Source organism: Syngnathus scovelli, chromosome 6 (assembly GCF_024217435.2).
Source record: "Syngnathus scovelli strain Florida chromosome 6, RoL_Ssco_1.2, whole genome shotgun sequence".
NCBI lineage: Eukaryota > Metazoa > Chordata > Actinopteri > Syngnathiformes > Syngnathidae > Syngnathus > Syngnathus scovelli.
Window position 1 is genome coordinate 19,650,309 of NC_090852.1, and position 14,912 is coordinate 19,665,220.

Sequence of the window (14,912 nt, forward strand, 5' to 3'; positions counted from 1 at the left end):
AAATGTAATTGTCTGAAAATGGTTGTGCGGTAAAACAAATTAGAATATAATTGAGTAGAATATGAACATTTGTAAAATGTTTCACAAGCGACAATGGAGAGCGCCGGATGGATGCAGCTCTCTCTCTCTCTCACCTTCTCAAGAGTCTCTTTTAAAAGCTGTAATGTTGATTAGAGGCTCAAACGTAATAACATGTCTATGATGCTTGTGCCACTTGGCGTTGAGGGTTTGCACACCATAATAGTGCGGTGCAAGCCTGGTCAAAAAGCAAAGCACTTGGAGTGAATTTAATGGCCGCTGGTTGCTCCGGGCTCTTGACCTTCTCCAAGAGGCTCCATGTTAGTCACTCTTCAGCGCTTTCCAATTGAAACTCAGCCAGATGAGGTTTCAACTGTCTCTGATGGGCTCAGCTTTGTGGAGACGGGAAATGCGTGCTCATATTTATTTGGATTTCACAAAAGTGCAGTTTGCAATTTCAGCACAGCTGTGGGGTTGGGGGGGATCACTTTGTTCCTGCAGATCCAATTGTATTGTCAGTACTTGTCCCTTCAGCAGAAACACGTAAATATACAATTTCATGACTGCAATTACTATTTTGCAACTCCTTTTGCAATGTTGTCCAAATTGATAGCAGTCAGCAGCCAACAGTGAAGCGGATGAACCTTCTCCGAGCCCTGTCGATATTCAACTATTGTCCTGTGCTGCCACCCAGTGCTTATATATTGTATTGCACTCAACCACACAAATCAACCCGGTGCAAAGGAATTTCTTGCCCGAGTACAGTGACAACAGGAGCGTTCAATTAATAAGGAAATTACTCGAGAAAAAAAAATACTTTATAAACTTTTGACTACAGTACAAAAACTATAAAGGGGATACACACACACAATGCACACCATACAAAACTGACCTAGATACCACAAATTCTGCTGGTGCTACAAAACCTGAAATATTTTATGAACAGCTTTGGAAGTGTACACTTGAATAATACAGAAGTGATGAATGTTAAATATCAGCAAAGATACAAATTTAAAATAAAAAAGCTTTGGAAGTATTGCACAAAAAGACCAAAATGGAGTGATACTCAGTGGAACCGCTTTCTGCTTTCAGGGTTTTCTGCGCCTGTAAAAGCAAAGTTATTAAAATAGTCCCGTAAACCACGTTTTACAAAACACAACAGCAGCAGCAGCTTACTTTGTGATGCAATGATGCTCAACGCCAGGTCCCATCGTGGAGCCAGCCTTCATCTCCATTGCGACAGCGCACTGTAGAGAAATCACTATTTGAAACAATAAAACCTCTTCATTGATCATTTTAATAGGACTGACAATAGAGCAAAACCAAATAGGCAGATGCCTGAACTTATTTCCCTGCAGGGCTCAGATGACAAATGTTTCAAATAGTTGCATGAGTTTTGCAACGCGATCAAGCAGTTTGCACATTGTTCTGTTTTCATCTCTTCCAGTTTTCTGATGACAATCATCTTACCCTGTTCTCCACATCGGCCAAAGATCCACCTTTTTGGTGACTGCCATCTCCTTCTGAAGACTTCCTTTTGCGGCTTGGGGCACAAAAACATACAAGTTTAAAAAAAAAAAAAAAAAAAAAAAAAAAACACGATTGTTGACAGACTCTGCAACCTCAGTGGTTAATTACAGACCATTCGATGTTGGTGAGGTGCTGTTTCAATGTCTCGATGTCAGTGAACTGGACAGCCTGTCCTCCTCCTCTGGTCTTCATCACATCACCCTGGAACATGTCATGTACTATGAGCAAGTGGCCGATCGATGGAGTCCCTCAGTGATGCTCCACGGCTCACCTTAATAAGTTGGGTCTGGATTTCGCCATCAGAGGCAATTTCCTGGTGCGTCAACACGTATCTGTCGCACTTGGACAGCACCTTCTCATTGGGCGCGGACACTTTGATGGCGTTGGGAATGATGGGCTGGAGCACCGTTCCCAAGTCCAGGCTGGAGGAAGGCTTGTGATCCACCCACTTTTCTCCACCTGCTGAGCGGGAGCGCCGGTGCAGGGGCCGGACTGGCGCCGACGTCTGGTTTGAGCACACACACACACACACACACACACACACACACACGAGGAGGAGTCACAACCAGGCAAATGAATAAACATGGGCACACATGCCAAATTGTGAAAAATTCAATTGAGCGTATTTAGAAACAATGATGACGTTAAGATCCAAGCCCGCGTACCGCCGGTGAAGGGGAGGCAGATCTTTTTGCAGGCATTGGGACTCGTTCTTCCCTGGGGGGCGGCGCCGGCGCCGACTTGGGTTGTGTCTGACGGGGCGGCGGATCAGGATGACTCGGCGTCTTGCCCTCCGTCACGATGGCTTTCAGCTGCTTCAGCTTCTCGTCTTTCACCCACAGTTTGTTCTGCATCTCGTGCTGCATGGCGTTCACGCGTCTCTCCTGCGCGGCCAGACGCAAGCGCCGCCACGTCGTTCGGAATTCTTTGGCAAGATGAAAGGGATTCTTTGCCGGAGACACTCACGCATTCTTTCTCCCACTTGTGCTGCGTGTCGGTGACAGCCCCGTGCATGCGCTGCTCCATGCGTCTCTTCTCGGACAGCTCCCTCTGCAGCCTTTGCGCTCTGGTTTCCAACTCGTGCTGCAGGGAACGCTTGTCGTCCTCGTAGATTTGGGTCGTTTTCTGAAGGATGTCAATCTGCAGAAGGGGAAGCAGCTCAGTCGGAGAAAGCAGCTGTGAAGGGTTTGAACCTTGGACACAAGCCCACCTTATGCTCAAGCATCTTTGCTTTTTTCTCCAACCGCTCAATTTCTGCGGTGTTGTTTTGGATGATCTTGTCCTTCTCCAAAAGCTTGCTGTTCTGTTCGTGCATGTAATTCTCTTTGGCGTTGATATTGCCGTCGAGCTGTTGCAGAAGAGATGTCATCCTGCTGGCTAAAAGACAAAAAAAGAAGTAAGTCCAGAAGGTTCAGCGGGGGATGAGGTCAACCATGAACAGGCACCTGCTTTGTTGTAGTCTTCCACCATGGCCCGTCTGATTCGGTGTCTGTTCTGCAGAGCCTCGATCAGCCTCGGCAGGGTGATGTCATCGTGAGCGTCCGTAACCTCGATGGAGGGGATGGGAGGGAGGCTGTGCGTCGCCAAGTTCAAAACTGAAGTTATGTCTGTGAGGAAACACAGCAGAATGTCAAACTAGACTTTTTTTTTTTTTTTGGGTTGTGTGGAAAGCTTTCATTTTTCTCCTCTTCGGCCATGAAATGATGACAACAGACACTACCTGTGTCTACTGGACCACCTCGCTCCTCCAACTTGCGAGATAGCTCCTCTTTGAAAGCCTGGTTTCGATTGCGGCGGCCCGGCGTGAAGCCGTAGATGGGTCGGTCCAGTGGCCGAGCCACTTCCACTTCCTGCGTCATTTCGGCAAAGCGCATCACCAGCTAGACAATGTGGAGAAGGCCGCGTTAGACAAACGCAAATGAAAAGGGAGGCCGAGAGCGCACGCGGAGCTGACCAAGGTTTCTTCGTAGTCATCGGCCTTTGGGTTGACGCAGACGACCATCTTGACTTTGCCTTCTCCGTCAAAATAGTTTTTGAATAAATGGGTGACTTTGGAGTCTCTGTAGGGAACCATCTAGTGCACAAAAGGATGCAATCAAATTGGGGACAATAAAGGGACAGCGGGTGGGACTTACCCTGTTTGTACCGCACATCTGGTTTTCTCGCAGGACCTCGATACACGTGCGCAGAGTCAGTAGAGACTGATTGATGTTTCCTGCAAGGCAACACGTCTCAAGTGAGCGCAAAGTCAAATCGGAGACAAATAAGCTTTGAGATCCTACCTGCTTCACGTATGCGAGTGCCCTCGGCCCCCGTCCTGCCTGTTCGCTCGCTTCCTGCCAAGTCCACCAGACACAGCTGACTGACAGCCACTTGGTTCTTCTCATTCACAAAAATAAATAAATAAAATCAGACGTCACTAGTTTGGTGTCAATGAATGTAGCTTTGGCCCCAGCTCACCTGAAGGATGCTGTCGCCATCTGCGTCTAGAGGAGCCTGCGCCAGTTTGATGGTGAACACGCTGTGGGAGCGACTGGACTCGCGGTTGAGCCGGGTGTTGGCCACCTTTCTCCTCTTCTGACCTAGAGCGCAGGGATGATCAACACACTACCAAACAGCCAGAACCTCTGGAAAATCTATCTTGGAAGGAACTCTTGCGTAGTATGCTCAGAGAGAAGATTAAAATGGAGGCCATTTCTTGGTCAGAGTCAGGGCAACAATACCAAGTCAGACAAATATCTAGATCCATCACAGCATGAAACACCAGAGGCTTACGTTCTTGTCTCCTTCCTTCAAAATCGACACCGCTTACCTTTCCAAAAGACTTGAAAGGCCTCCTCGGCAGATTTGACTTCAACCTCCATGCAACCGGCAACGTACATGTTATGGTTCTGGTCCTCTCTGAGAATTTTAGACTGAGGTGCTCTATCGTCACAAGAAAGAAAGAAGGAAAGAAGAAGGGGCGGTGTTAGTCTCAAAACACACCAGATTGCTTGTTTCGTTGAGTGTAGGAGGATGTGGGGCAGAAAAAAGGACTGGAGCTGATTTGGGGAAATTGGAGCTCTGCCATGACAGCAGCAGCCGGACAGAATGCCATGGCAGGAGATGTTCTGACTGCATGCAATTGTTTAGCCAATGCCTCTGCTGTCACAAAACATGTCAGAACGCGCGCATACACAAAAACACAACATGCTTGGCAGCTTTCACTGATTCTCTCTCTCTTTTTTTTTTTTTTACAGACACAAAATATTTGATTTGGCTAACTTTAACAAGTGGCTAGCTGTACCCAGCAATGGCAACGCATCCTAAGGAGCAGCCAGAATGCCAACTGTTATGGGAAACTTAAGTGTGAAGTTACTATTTCTTCACTGGTCACATACGTAAAGTCAGTGTTCTGACGCAGAGGTGTGCCTCCACCATTCCACCTAGAAGAAAATACAATTTGACATTCATCTAGTGAGCATCTGAAGGCTCGTTTTTGTGTCGATCCAAACATTTGCTTTCTTGGAACTCACTTGGGCCTAAATGTATCCTCCTGGTTTTCATCGAGGAGATCATAAATGTAGTTGTTGTAGATTTCAATGTAGGACACAAAAACGCTGTAGCTGCTGTCCTCATCCACGTCATCTGCTTTGCACGCCTCGGCCGGCTTAATCATGTCAGCGATTTCAGGATCCACCTTCTGCCTAAAGTGCAAGTCGACAATTCCCGCTTAAACGTCAGAAGCGGGTTTCGTGTTCATGGACGGGACTCGGGCCAACCTGGATGAGGCACTTTTGGGAGCGCAAGCATTTTCACGCCTTTGTCTCTCCAACAGGGCATCGACTTCATTCTGGACCTCGATGCCATTTTTATCATCTGACCTAAAGACCTAAAGATAGATGACGTAACATTAGGTCCAAGATGTTACACAGATGCGTGAACAAAGTAGATATTCAGTGCAGGCCTTACATATCTTTTGGCCTGGAAAGACCCGATGCTGTTGAAGAGCATGTCAAGAGAGCGAGGCAGAAGTCCACCTAGGCCCTGAGAGCCAGTCATGGTAAACGTCTTCCCACTTCCCGTCACGCCATATGTAAAGAGGAGCCCTGTGATGAACAAGAGACACGCAACGGGATAAAATGGAGGTGGAGGCAAGAGCAACGCTCTGAACAAACCCTTACCATTTCTTCCATGGATGAGGTCATCAACGAGAGGCTTGGCGACACTCTCAAACAACTCCACTTGAGACACTAACACTCCAAAGACTTTTTTGAAGGAGTACTGTGTCTGTGAAACAGAAAGGATTGTCAAACCGCACAAAAAGCACTAGTACTTGGTCTCGTATCATCTTTTAAAGTTTCCACGTGTGAACCTTTACTGGTTCCAATCCTTCACCTCTTTGTATTCTCCATTGCGGTTTGTTTTGAAGCCTTCGGGTGCATGAAGCTGGATGGTGGTGCCGCTGATCACCTCGATGCAACATTCTTCGGTTTCTCCGCCGAGGGGTCGCACACGACAGTAAACCTGAGTGGGATAGAAAACAAATACAAATAAAAGGCGGTTGGCTCACCGCAAATCTCGAACACGGTGTTGGCCATCTGCTTTCAAACTCACCCCAACTGGGTCTTTCTGGCCGCTTTTTTTGGGAGGTTGTCGCCGGGGTGTTTTGCCCTTTCTGAAAAAAAAAAATACAATTTACGCCATTATTACTTGGCAGTTTGGAAACAAAGTCACATGCTAGCTAGCTAGCCAGCCCCGAGGCTAGTGGGCCTGCGGCTAAACGTTTCAACTAAAACCGGTGAACGTCCAAACAACATTATCATAAAAATAACACACCCTCGACAAATGTCACGTTTCACTGTGGTAACACACAACACGTTTCAACATTTAGTCATTTTAACTTACGCTGGTCTGGTCATTTTATCTCGCAGCCACTATTTCTTTCACCTTCTTGTTGTTGATTTCTGCTCGATGACTCGCTCCCTCGTCTTTGTTCAAACGAAAGTACGTTTTCAAAATGAGCCGATCGCAGCCAATCAGAAGCGTCCTTTTAGATCAGGTATTTCCGCTTCCTGCATTCATGCTTGGTGCGTTCACGTCACCAAGGAAAGGTAAGAATTACTGTGATTTTCTGCAAAAATAAAACGCCTACACGCTTGTCGTGTCGCCCGTTGTATCCATTTCACGTGTTAAACTATTATTTAACCAGCTGAAACTATTTAAACAACTCGCTTTCGAGCATTATCGTTCCAAATTGATTCAAACCGTAATAGCGCTTTATTGCTTCACGTCTTTTATTATCTAATAAAATTTCAATCCGATTTCATTTGGCTGGTGATGATAGTAAATATAAATCGATTATTTGTTTAGCATAAACGACTAAACGTGAACGGCGCTTTCACTTCACATGCTGGTTGATTGAAACACCGCCACCTGCCGTGAAACAAGAGAAATACAAGTTACAAAACAGCCACGTTATGAAGTCACGTGTGTTATGTAAACGCAAGTGGTCTTTTTGCTAAGCTGCCACACCAGTCGCGAAACATCACATCACAGGTGAGCGGGCAGTGTCTGTGAGGCATGTTTGACAAATTTGCTCAACGCGTCCTTTCGTCAAGCCTTTGGTTTTTGCAGGGTTCGCGATGAAAAGCAAACCCTCCAAATCTGATGGCCTCAAATCCAAAAAGCCACAGGTGGAGAAAAGAGCTGGTGGCGAGAACTCTGGTTCAACTTTGTCGGCTAAACTACGGGAGAAGAAGGATGCAGAGGCGTACAAAAAAGGTGGCTGTGTGGGTGGGCTGCATTCCTATCCTGTGCTTGATATTGTCTGCTGGTGTCTGTGTTGACAAGGTCTCCTCTCAATTCCACAGGGATTCAGAAGAAAACTGCACATGGAAGCATACTCCACTACATCTACAAGCACACTTTGGGACAAAGTGTTCATACTCAAATGAGACAGGTAAGAAGCGCTGCTGCACAATTAAAATACAAGTTGTCGCCGGTGGAAAAAATCCTTTTGGCTCCTCTTTTTATCATGTATGCAACCACTTCCTTTGAGGAGTATATCTGTGTTGGCATTGGGAAAGTGGCAGAGTACACAGTAAACTGTCAGTCACGTGTTTTTTTTTTTTTTTTTTTTAATTTTCAGTGTCTCCAAGAGCCTTTTGTCCGCTCACTCTCTTCGTACCATTACCACGCATCAAACCTTCCCTTCGACCGGCGAGTCACCTGCCTGGAGTGGCATCCCACCAATCCCAGCACATTGGTAGTGGGCTCCAAGGGCGGCGACATCGAGCTGTGGGACTACAAGCTCCGCGACCAGAAGATGTTCATCAGAGGGGTGAGCTTGCCCTGAGTGAGCACTTGTGCTTGTCTCGGCTTGATAGCCCTGTTGCTGGTTCTCTGTTCAGATGGGGGCTGGAGACTCGGTCACAGATATGAGGTTTAACCCTTTAAAGCCCACTCAGCTGTTCACGTCATCTATGGGGGGTACGACGTCCCTCAGAGATTTCAATGGGACCACTCTCACAGTGTTTGCCTGCACAGATACATTCAAGTAAGACTACAGTCTGCTTGTATTGTATCAAGTGCACACAGCGAGGGTCATGAAGGTTTTTTTTTTTCATCAGTCTTCTTCGAAAGTGGTCCTTTTTGTCTCAAGGAGACGTAATGCACCCCCCATAGAGATTCAATCATTTGCATAGCAGCCAATTCCAAACACACTGCCTCCCCTCCATCAAATAAAAAAAACTAAAAAATGCCAGCAATCAGAAGCTAATTCTGGTAACATTGTCTGCAACAGTCTCACAAAACAGAAGCGAGGCAGAAGACACATAATACGTCCCCTTAAATTACAAGTGCCCGACGAAAGGCCTGCGTTTCTGTTTGTGCGCGTAGAACGGCGCCGGAGACTTCATCGGAGGGATGAAGTTTTGTCCCACGGATCTTTCCAGGGTGTACGTGGCCTCCGGTGAGGGCACACTGACCCTGCAGAGCTTTGAGGGCCTCACAGCCACCGTTTTATCCAGAACGGAAGATTGTGGCCACGAGCACCACAACGTATGGTGAGAAAAGTGCGGAGAAGACTGATGAAAAATGCCAGCCCTCATTTAGTTATTTTAAAGAGATTTTTGGAAGGCATCATTTGAATGAACATTCTACTCCCAGTTTCTGGTACTGCTGCGTGGACGTCTCCATCAGCCGCCAGATGCTTGTGACTGGAGACAACGTTGGAAATCTACTGCTGCTGGGTTTAGATGGGCAGAAGGTTTGTGATCCTCTTTTTTTTTTATGGTTTCTGAAACCACTTTTACATGTAGCAATCACGATTTAGTCCCCTATAAGAAGACGAAATGCTTTTTTGTTTTCTTTCAACATTGTAGATTTTCAGTGATAAATTACACAAAGCCAAAGTGACCCACGCAGAGTTCAACCCACGCTGTGATTGGCTGCTTGCGACGGCGTCAGTGGACCACACAGTCAAGCTGTGGGACCTGAGAAACATGAAGGACAAGAAGAGCTTTCTTCATGACATGCCTCACGAGAAGGCTATCAACTCAGGTCTTCTGACAAATTCACATGCAAGGGATTATTTTTTTTTAACATCCCTTTCTTGCATCTTCACAGCCTATTTCCATCCCTCGGACTGCTCCAAGTTGCTCACAACCGATCAGTACAACGAGATCCGTGTGTATTCATCCTCTGATTGGTCCAAGCCTCAACAAATCATCCGTCATCCACATAGACATTTTCAACACATCACACCCATCAAGGTTGGTTGTCTCACAAAGTCCAAGAATTCGTGCCTGATCCGAGTCGGGGGAAGAAAAAAAAAAAAGTACCCAGCCAAACTTGTTTTGTCAACGTTTCCACAGGCGACATGGCATCCAGTGTATGACCTCATCGTGGTGGGTCGTTACCCCGATGACAGGATCTGTCAGGACGACCAGAGAACTATCGACATCTTTGATTCCAACACAGCAGAGCTTGTGTGCCAATTGTATGATCCCAATGTTGGAGGAATCAAATCTGTGAGTAGAACCGAGCACAGTCAATTTGCCGACCAAATTTCTCGAATGATTTCTTATTCGCTAAGCGCAACTGCTCCAATTTTGCCCTTGTCCAAACACTTGCCGCAAGCATTACTCTCTACAGTCGTCAGTGAAGTGCACACAGACGCACGAGGTGTTTGAGAGAACGATAATTGCAGCGTTTTGGAACACCTTCTACTGGCATCGTGGAAAGGGGCTGTCTATTCCTTTAGCATCATCTCTAATTATCAACACAGCCAAATGTTTCCTGCCACACCCTGCATAAACTCCTCTTTGTTTTCCAGCTAGATTTACTTTTTAAATTTTAAAATCACAAAAAAAAAAGATCCAAGTCCATTGTGGTGTGGAAGGTAAAGTTAACGATGTGCAAATATGTTTTTCAGATCAATAAATTCAATCCAATGGGAGATGTGATTGGCTCTGGAATGGGTAAGGTGATAAAAGGAAAGGTTGGACACCCTTTTTGGTTTTGATGATCTGAAAAGCCCCATGTCTGCCTCACAGGTGTAACAGTGGTAGTTTGGGACCAAGATGAATCATTGTTCGCCGACGACAACAGGCCACAAGAGGAAACATCTACGTCGGCCGGGCGAGCGATAAGGGGCGGGCGCGCTCGTCAGCAGCGGCCCACCAGAAGCAGGAGAAGTGGCGTGGATCAAAGCAAGCTCAAGAAAAAACTGCTTTCTGCACACCAAGCCGAAACGACGACCAAGACGAAGTGCACAAAGCGCACAAGAAAGCAGTGAACTGAAACCTGTGGATGGATCTCTTTTTGTTACTTACTGTTATGTGTTTTAATTCAACCTTTTGCAGATGTTGTTGTTTTCTACTGAACTGGAATAAAGTGTTATTGTTTACTTATGCTCCCTTTTCATATTTTGTATTAGAAAAACAAACCATTATTAAGTCTGTATCTAACCTCTGAGCTAATTGGTCATTTTGGCTTCGAGAGAAAAAGGGATGACGCAAGACCCAATTCCTGGAGCTGTCCCTGCACTGGACGGCTAGATATCAGGTTCTGCTCCAATCCTACGCCGATAAGAAATGAATGGATCTACGTCAGTGGCATAAATAGACTGACAAAGGCTTTGTGGATGACTTGAGCCTTTCCTGGTTGAGAGGGGGGTTAAACCCAGGATCGCTTGCCAACCGAACGAACGAACGAACGAACGCAAAGCTGTCGACGAATGAGTCATCGTACTTTCAACTGTGTGTGGGACAACACCTCTTGAGGAGGGATTTTTTTTTTCCTTTCTCCTGTACTCATCACAATGAAATGTTGGCAACGTCTACTGGAAGAATTTCATTGCATTTCAGTGGGACAAGTTTAGGGGAAATGTGACTTACTGTACACATGTCAATGTCTAAATTATATTGCCAAAGAGCAGAAAAAAGATTGCTACAAAAGATGATGCGAAAAGATGTTTTCTATCTGACTATGTTAAATTTTTACTTGACAGGTCAACCTGTCATTTTGCTGCTTCTATTTTGTGCTCTTGTAAATTTCCTACGAGTTTCCCTTTTCCACTTGCGTCACTGCTGGTTTTAATGACTCATTAGTCTATATTTTTAGCGTTGCATGTCACACAAAGAAAGCGATGCGTTTTTTTTTTTCAATTTTAATTTAGCTTATTTCCCTGTAATTGTTCTTATCTTTTTATTGTGATTTGCGTTTTTTTTTTTTCACTCAACACAGATTTTAGTGTGTCATTTTCTTAATTTTCTGTGTATTTGATTCAAATAATAAAAAGAATGCACAGATTTGAGTATAATCTATCATTTTTGGTGTATTTGATTGGAATGTACATTTCTGTCATTTTGACAAGTGTATTTTTGTTCCAAATTACAGTGATTGTTCCCAAGCAGCACGCATTACCTAATTGGCGTGTCGTCTATATCTGAACTCGCATTAAACCGGTTTGACAAGCTTGCCAGCATTGACGGTACGAGCGTGTGTGTGTGTGTGTGTGTGAGGCGTGAACTATGAGTGAGTGTTGAGTGCACCTGAAGAGCAGCGAAGACCCGCACTTGGCTCACATGACGGTCCATCTTCAAAGTCATGGCAACACACAGCGTCATCTCCAGAGAGGACCTGACTTGTCCTCAGTGTACGGAAATCTACTGCTACCCGGTTCTTCTCCAGTGCGGACATAACGTTTGCAAACTTTGCCTGCATCAGTTCTGGGAATGGAAAAGATGTCAAGAGTGTCCGGTGTGTAAGGCCGTGTGCACTCCCAAAAGGCCTCCCATCAATTTGGCGCTGAAGATCGCAGCGGATCAGTACCACATGGAGAACGTGAGCGGAGACCGCTGCATGCTTCACGAGGAGAAGCTGAGCCTTTATTGTCAGAATGACGAGCAGCCCATTTGCCTGCTGTGCCAAATGTCCAAACAGCACAAAATCCACGAGTGCTGTCCGCTGGATGAAGCCGCCAAGCAGAAGAAGGTACAAAATAGAACGGAGCAGAATTATGCCAAAAGTTAGGGATGGACAAAAAAAATGGATCCATTGGTATTCAAACGCGCTTAATATCGTCTTTTTTGTAATGATGTTGACGTTTGAACCTAACAATTGATTAAGAGTACCTCACCTTTGAAAGGGGATGTGCTCCGTGTCGCAGTGTCAGCAACAGGTTAAAACGGAGAGGCTGGAAGAGTCACAAAAATGCAGATTGGAGTCACTTATTTTGACATGAAATCATTTTAGAAAATCAGATGCCATTGCTATTTGCAGTGCATAATCGAATGAAAGTAAGTCAAAATGGCATGTCCCTATAATTGGACAATGAATCACTCATCGTCAATTTCAAAATTGTGAAACTGGTTTAAAAAAAAAAGTGACAACTATTACCACCCGAAGAGTGTACTGAATGGTATAAAATGTCGAGGTTGACCATTTCATGTTTGTGTGAATATGTCAGGAAGAAATATCAGGCACGCTGGAGTCTCTCAAGAAGAAGCTGCGGACTCTGCACAAGACGAGAGAGAGCTGGGAAAGGACCAGAACATTTATACAGGTTCCCATTACAGCACACACTTGTTCACTTCAATGTTCACGCTGTAACTTAAGAGGCCGCCGCCGCCGCCGCCATCTCATTACAGAAGCAAGCGGATGAAAACAACCGAACCATCAGGGAGGAGTTCCAAAAGTTGCACTTGTTCCTTTTCAATGAGGAAGAGTCCAGACTTCAGGCGCTGGCACAGGAAGTGGAAGTGAAGGTCAAAGTGATGAGCCTCAAGTTGGATTCCATTGAGAACCAGATCAGGAGCCTGGCCACGGTCATCAGCCACACAGAGACAAGACTGAAGGGAGACCATTTAGCCTTCTTGGTGGTACGCACAAACGCACTGAAACTTTTTTTTCCTTCAAAAGACTTAGTCGTGGTTTTAAATGTCTCGTCTTTACTCCGTAGGATTACAAAGACACCAAAAAGAAGTGAGTGTGGGGCAAGTGGCCGACATACGTTGCTGTGCTTATATAGTCCGTGTGATTCTTCTTTTTCTTTCTTTCTGTAGGCTCAAATGCAATATCAGAGAACCGGAAATCATCCGAGACATCTTGATCAACTGCGCCACGCATCAGGCCTCGCTTAAATTTCACGTATGGAAGAAGATGGAGGGCCTCGTGAAATATGGTGAGTCAATGAAATGGGGACTTTCTGAAAAACAAACTGGAACTAGGGCACGGGGCCAACAGAGTTCATCATTGACATGGCTCATGGGGTTGTGAGTTTGAACCTCAACCCTTGCCATGTTGTCGACCAAAATGAGCTAACTCTTGCTCATCATAAGCGCTCGAGGAATTTTCCTCACACCAAAGTATGAATGCATCTATTTGTTTGGCCTTTTGAAAATCCTCCAGTGCCCATCGCCTTGGATCCAAACACAGCCCAGGCCAACTTGGAGATTTCGGAGGAGTTGACCTGCGTGCAGTACAGCAGTCAGCGGATGCTCCCGGACAACCCGGAACGCTGCACGGGCGGAGTGTGCGTGCTGGGAGCCGGCGGCTTTGTGTCCGGGAAACATAGCTGGACGGTGGATGTGAGTCAGGGGAAAGACTGGTACATCGGCGTGGTCCGAGAGTCCATCCAAAGGAAGGGGGCCATGTCTCTCAAGCCGTCCGAAGGGGTCTGGATCATTGGAGGGATTATAGGGGAGGTCCTGTGGGCTCAGACTTCGCCTCGCACAAAACTGGACTGGAAGTGTAAGGCCGACAGGATTACGGTGGAGCTGGACTACGACAAAGGGAAGGTGGTGTTCGTCAACGCTGCGGACGGAAAGGTCATTTTCGTCTTTAAAGACAAGTTCACCGAGAGGATCTTCCCGTATTTCTCCACGGGGATTCATGACGAGGGCAGCGGATCCTTCCCCCTCACCGTCTGTCCTCAGACCATCAGACTGGCCATCTTAGAGAAGTGAAGACTGCGGCTCAACAGTCCTCTGTACATTCATCCAGCCATCATCTATTCATCCACTTTTAAATCATCATCAACCATAGATGCTGATGATTCAAATTTCACGTACAGCTCATAACACAAGTGCTTTGCTCGTCAAACTTGGCTGAAACAAGTTCTGCTCTGGCCAACCAATCGGAGGATGGGAAAAAATGATGCGGCGCTTCAACCACACGCACACAAACACCGTGCTGAATGTGAAAATACAAGTCTGTCTGTTGCAAAAGAAAAGCCTCTCTCAGCATTGTCAGACGTGGATTACCGTCAACAGCTATCACAATGTTGTAAATCGTGCCAGACTTGTTTCTTCTACGTGTCTATTAGCATGCTTGTGGTTTTGATTCCCACTGTGGAGTGCAATCAAATACATTATCCAGCTAAATGTTTTACAATTCAACTCAACGGTGACTCAAACTTGAGACATTTGGGTTTTTCAGAAAAATACGTGCACGTTATATGTTCACTAATAAGAATGAATTTTGAAATCATGCATTGTGTCGTGTCATATTTGTTCTTGTACGTCGTGATGAACATTTCATTGGTTACTTTGTTTTCCTTTTTGTCGGCTAAAAATGAAGTCATGTATGCCGTAATGGTGGCCTTTGAGACTGGAGCTCTGTTGGAAAACAGTTGGTCATTTTTAGCGTGGCTCGGTTGGGACTTGGTGTCCATTGCGGGACGTCTTGGCAATGTGATGGCGCCGGTCCAAACCAACAATGTCTGGCTGCCAAAAGACGCTTGATTTGATTTATTTTTATAGTAAATTTGATCATAATAATAATAAATGTGGATGTTGAGAGTTGTTGATCAAATTCAGCTTTGAGGTATGTTAAATTTACAAAACGTTCATTTTCATTTTTAACTCCTTCACACCTAC

At 45.6% G+C, this 14,912-nt stretch overlaps 3 protein-coding genes and 1 non-coding gene across 10 annotated transcripts; 2 read left to right on the top strand and 2 right to left on the bottom strand.

The window, feature by feature from the left end:
• Positions 1-818: 818 nt before the first annotated feature.
• kif23 (kinesin family member 23) lies at positions 819-6,577 on the bottom strand. 2 transcript variants are annotated; one of them, XM_049722309.1, is made up of 23 exons: positions 6,436-6,577; positions 6,145-6,205; positions 5,926-6,054; positions 5,712-5,817; positions 5,500-5,636; positions 5,310-5,419; positions 5,064-5,234; positions 4,929-4,973; positions 4,361-4,473; positions 4,009-4,130; positions 3,831-3,927; positions 3,684-3,763; positions 3,503-3,622; positions 3,269-3,428; positions 2,994-3,155; positions 2,759-2,925; positions 2,515-2,688; positions 2,214-2,432; positions 1,820-2,053; positions 1,661-1,749; positions 1,489-1,561; positions 1,195-1,265; positions 819-1,122 (listed from the first exon to the last, which is right to left on the bottom strand). In XM_049722309.1, exons 1-23 carry the CDS (start codon positions 6,447-6,449, stop codon positions 1,107-1,109), a joined length of 2,670 nt encoding a protein of 889 aa, XP_049578266.1. In that variant the 5' UTR covers positions 6,450-6,577; the 3' UTR covers positions 819-1,106. The 2 variants fall into 2 exon arrangements, with proteins under 2 accessions (XP_049578266.1, XP_049578267.1); XM_049722310.1 differs by lacking the exon at positions 4,929-4,973.
• Positions 4,212-4,305, bottom strand: LOC125971405 (Z30 small nucleolar RNA). The gene has a single exon (XR_007482452.1). It is a non-coding gene; the product is annotated as a Z30 small nucleolar RNA (small nucleolar RNA).
• Positions 6,578-7,172: 595 nt separating the features above from the next.
• ddb2 (damage-specific DNA binding protein 2) lies at positions 7,173-10,438 on the top strand. 6 transcript variants are annotated; one of them, XM_049722316.1, is made up of 10 exons: positions 7,173-7,323; positions 7,401-7,489; positions 7,679-7,870; positions 7,941-8,086; positions 8,698-8,797; positions 8,913-9,090; positions 9,157-9,302; positions 9,405-9,560; positions 9,965-10,010; positions 10,086-10,438. In XM_049722316.1, the coding sequence occupies exons 1-10, from the start codon at positions 7,173-7,175 to the stop codon at positions 10,325-10,327; spliced, it is 1,446 nt and encodes a 481-aa protein (XP_049578273.1). In that variant the 3' UTR covers positions 10,328-10,438. The 6 variants fall into 6 exon arrangements, with proteins under 6 accessions (XP_049578273.1, XP_049578271.1, XP_049578272.1 ...); XM_049722314.1 differs by lacking the exon at positions 7,941-8,086 and adding an exon at positions 8,428-8,594; XM_049722315.1 differs by lacking the exon at positions 7,941-8,086 and adding an exon at positions 8,428-8,594 and having other exon boundaries at positions 7,173-7,311.
• Positions 10,439-11,640: 1,202 nt separating this feature from the next.
• LOC125970246 (zinc-binding protein A33) lies at positions 11,641-14,523 on the top strand. Its single transcript, XM_049722317.1, has 6 exons — positions 11,641-12,027; positions 12,503-12,598; positions 12,684-12,914; positions 12,995-13,017; positions 13,098-13,216; positions 13,444-14,523. Exons 1-6 carry the CDS (start codon positions 11,641-11,643, stop codon positions 13,998-14,000), a joined length of 1,413 nt encoding a protein of 470 aa, XP_049578274.1. The 3' UTR covers positions 14,001-14,523.
• The last annotated feature ends 389 nt before the right edge of the window (positions 14,524-14,912 follow it).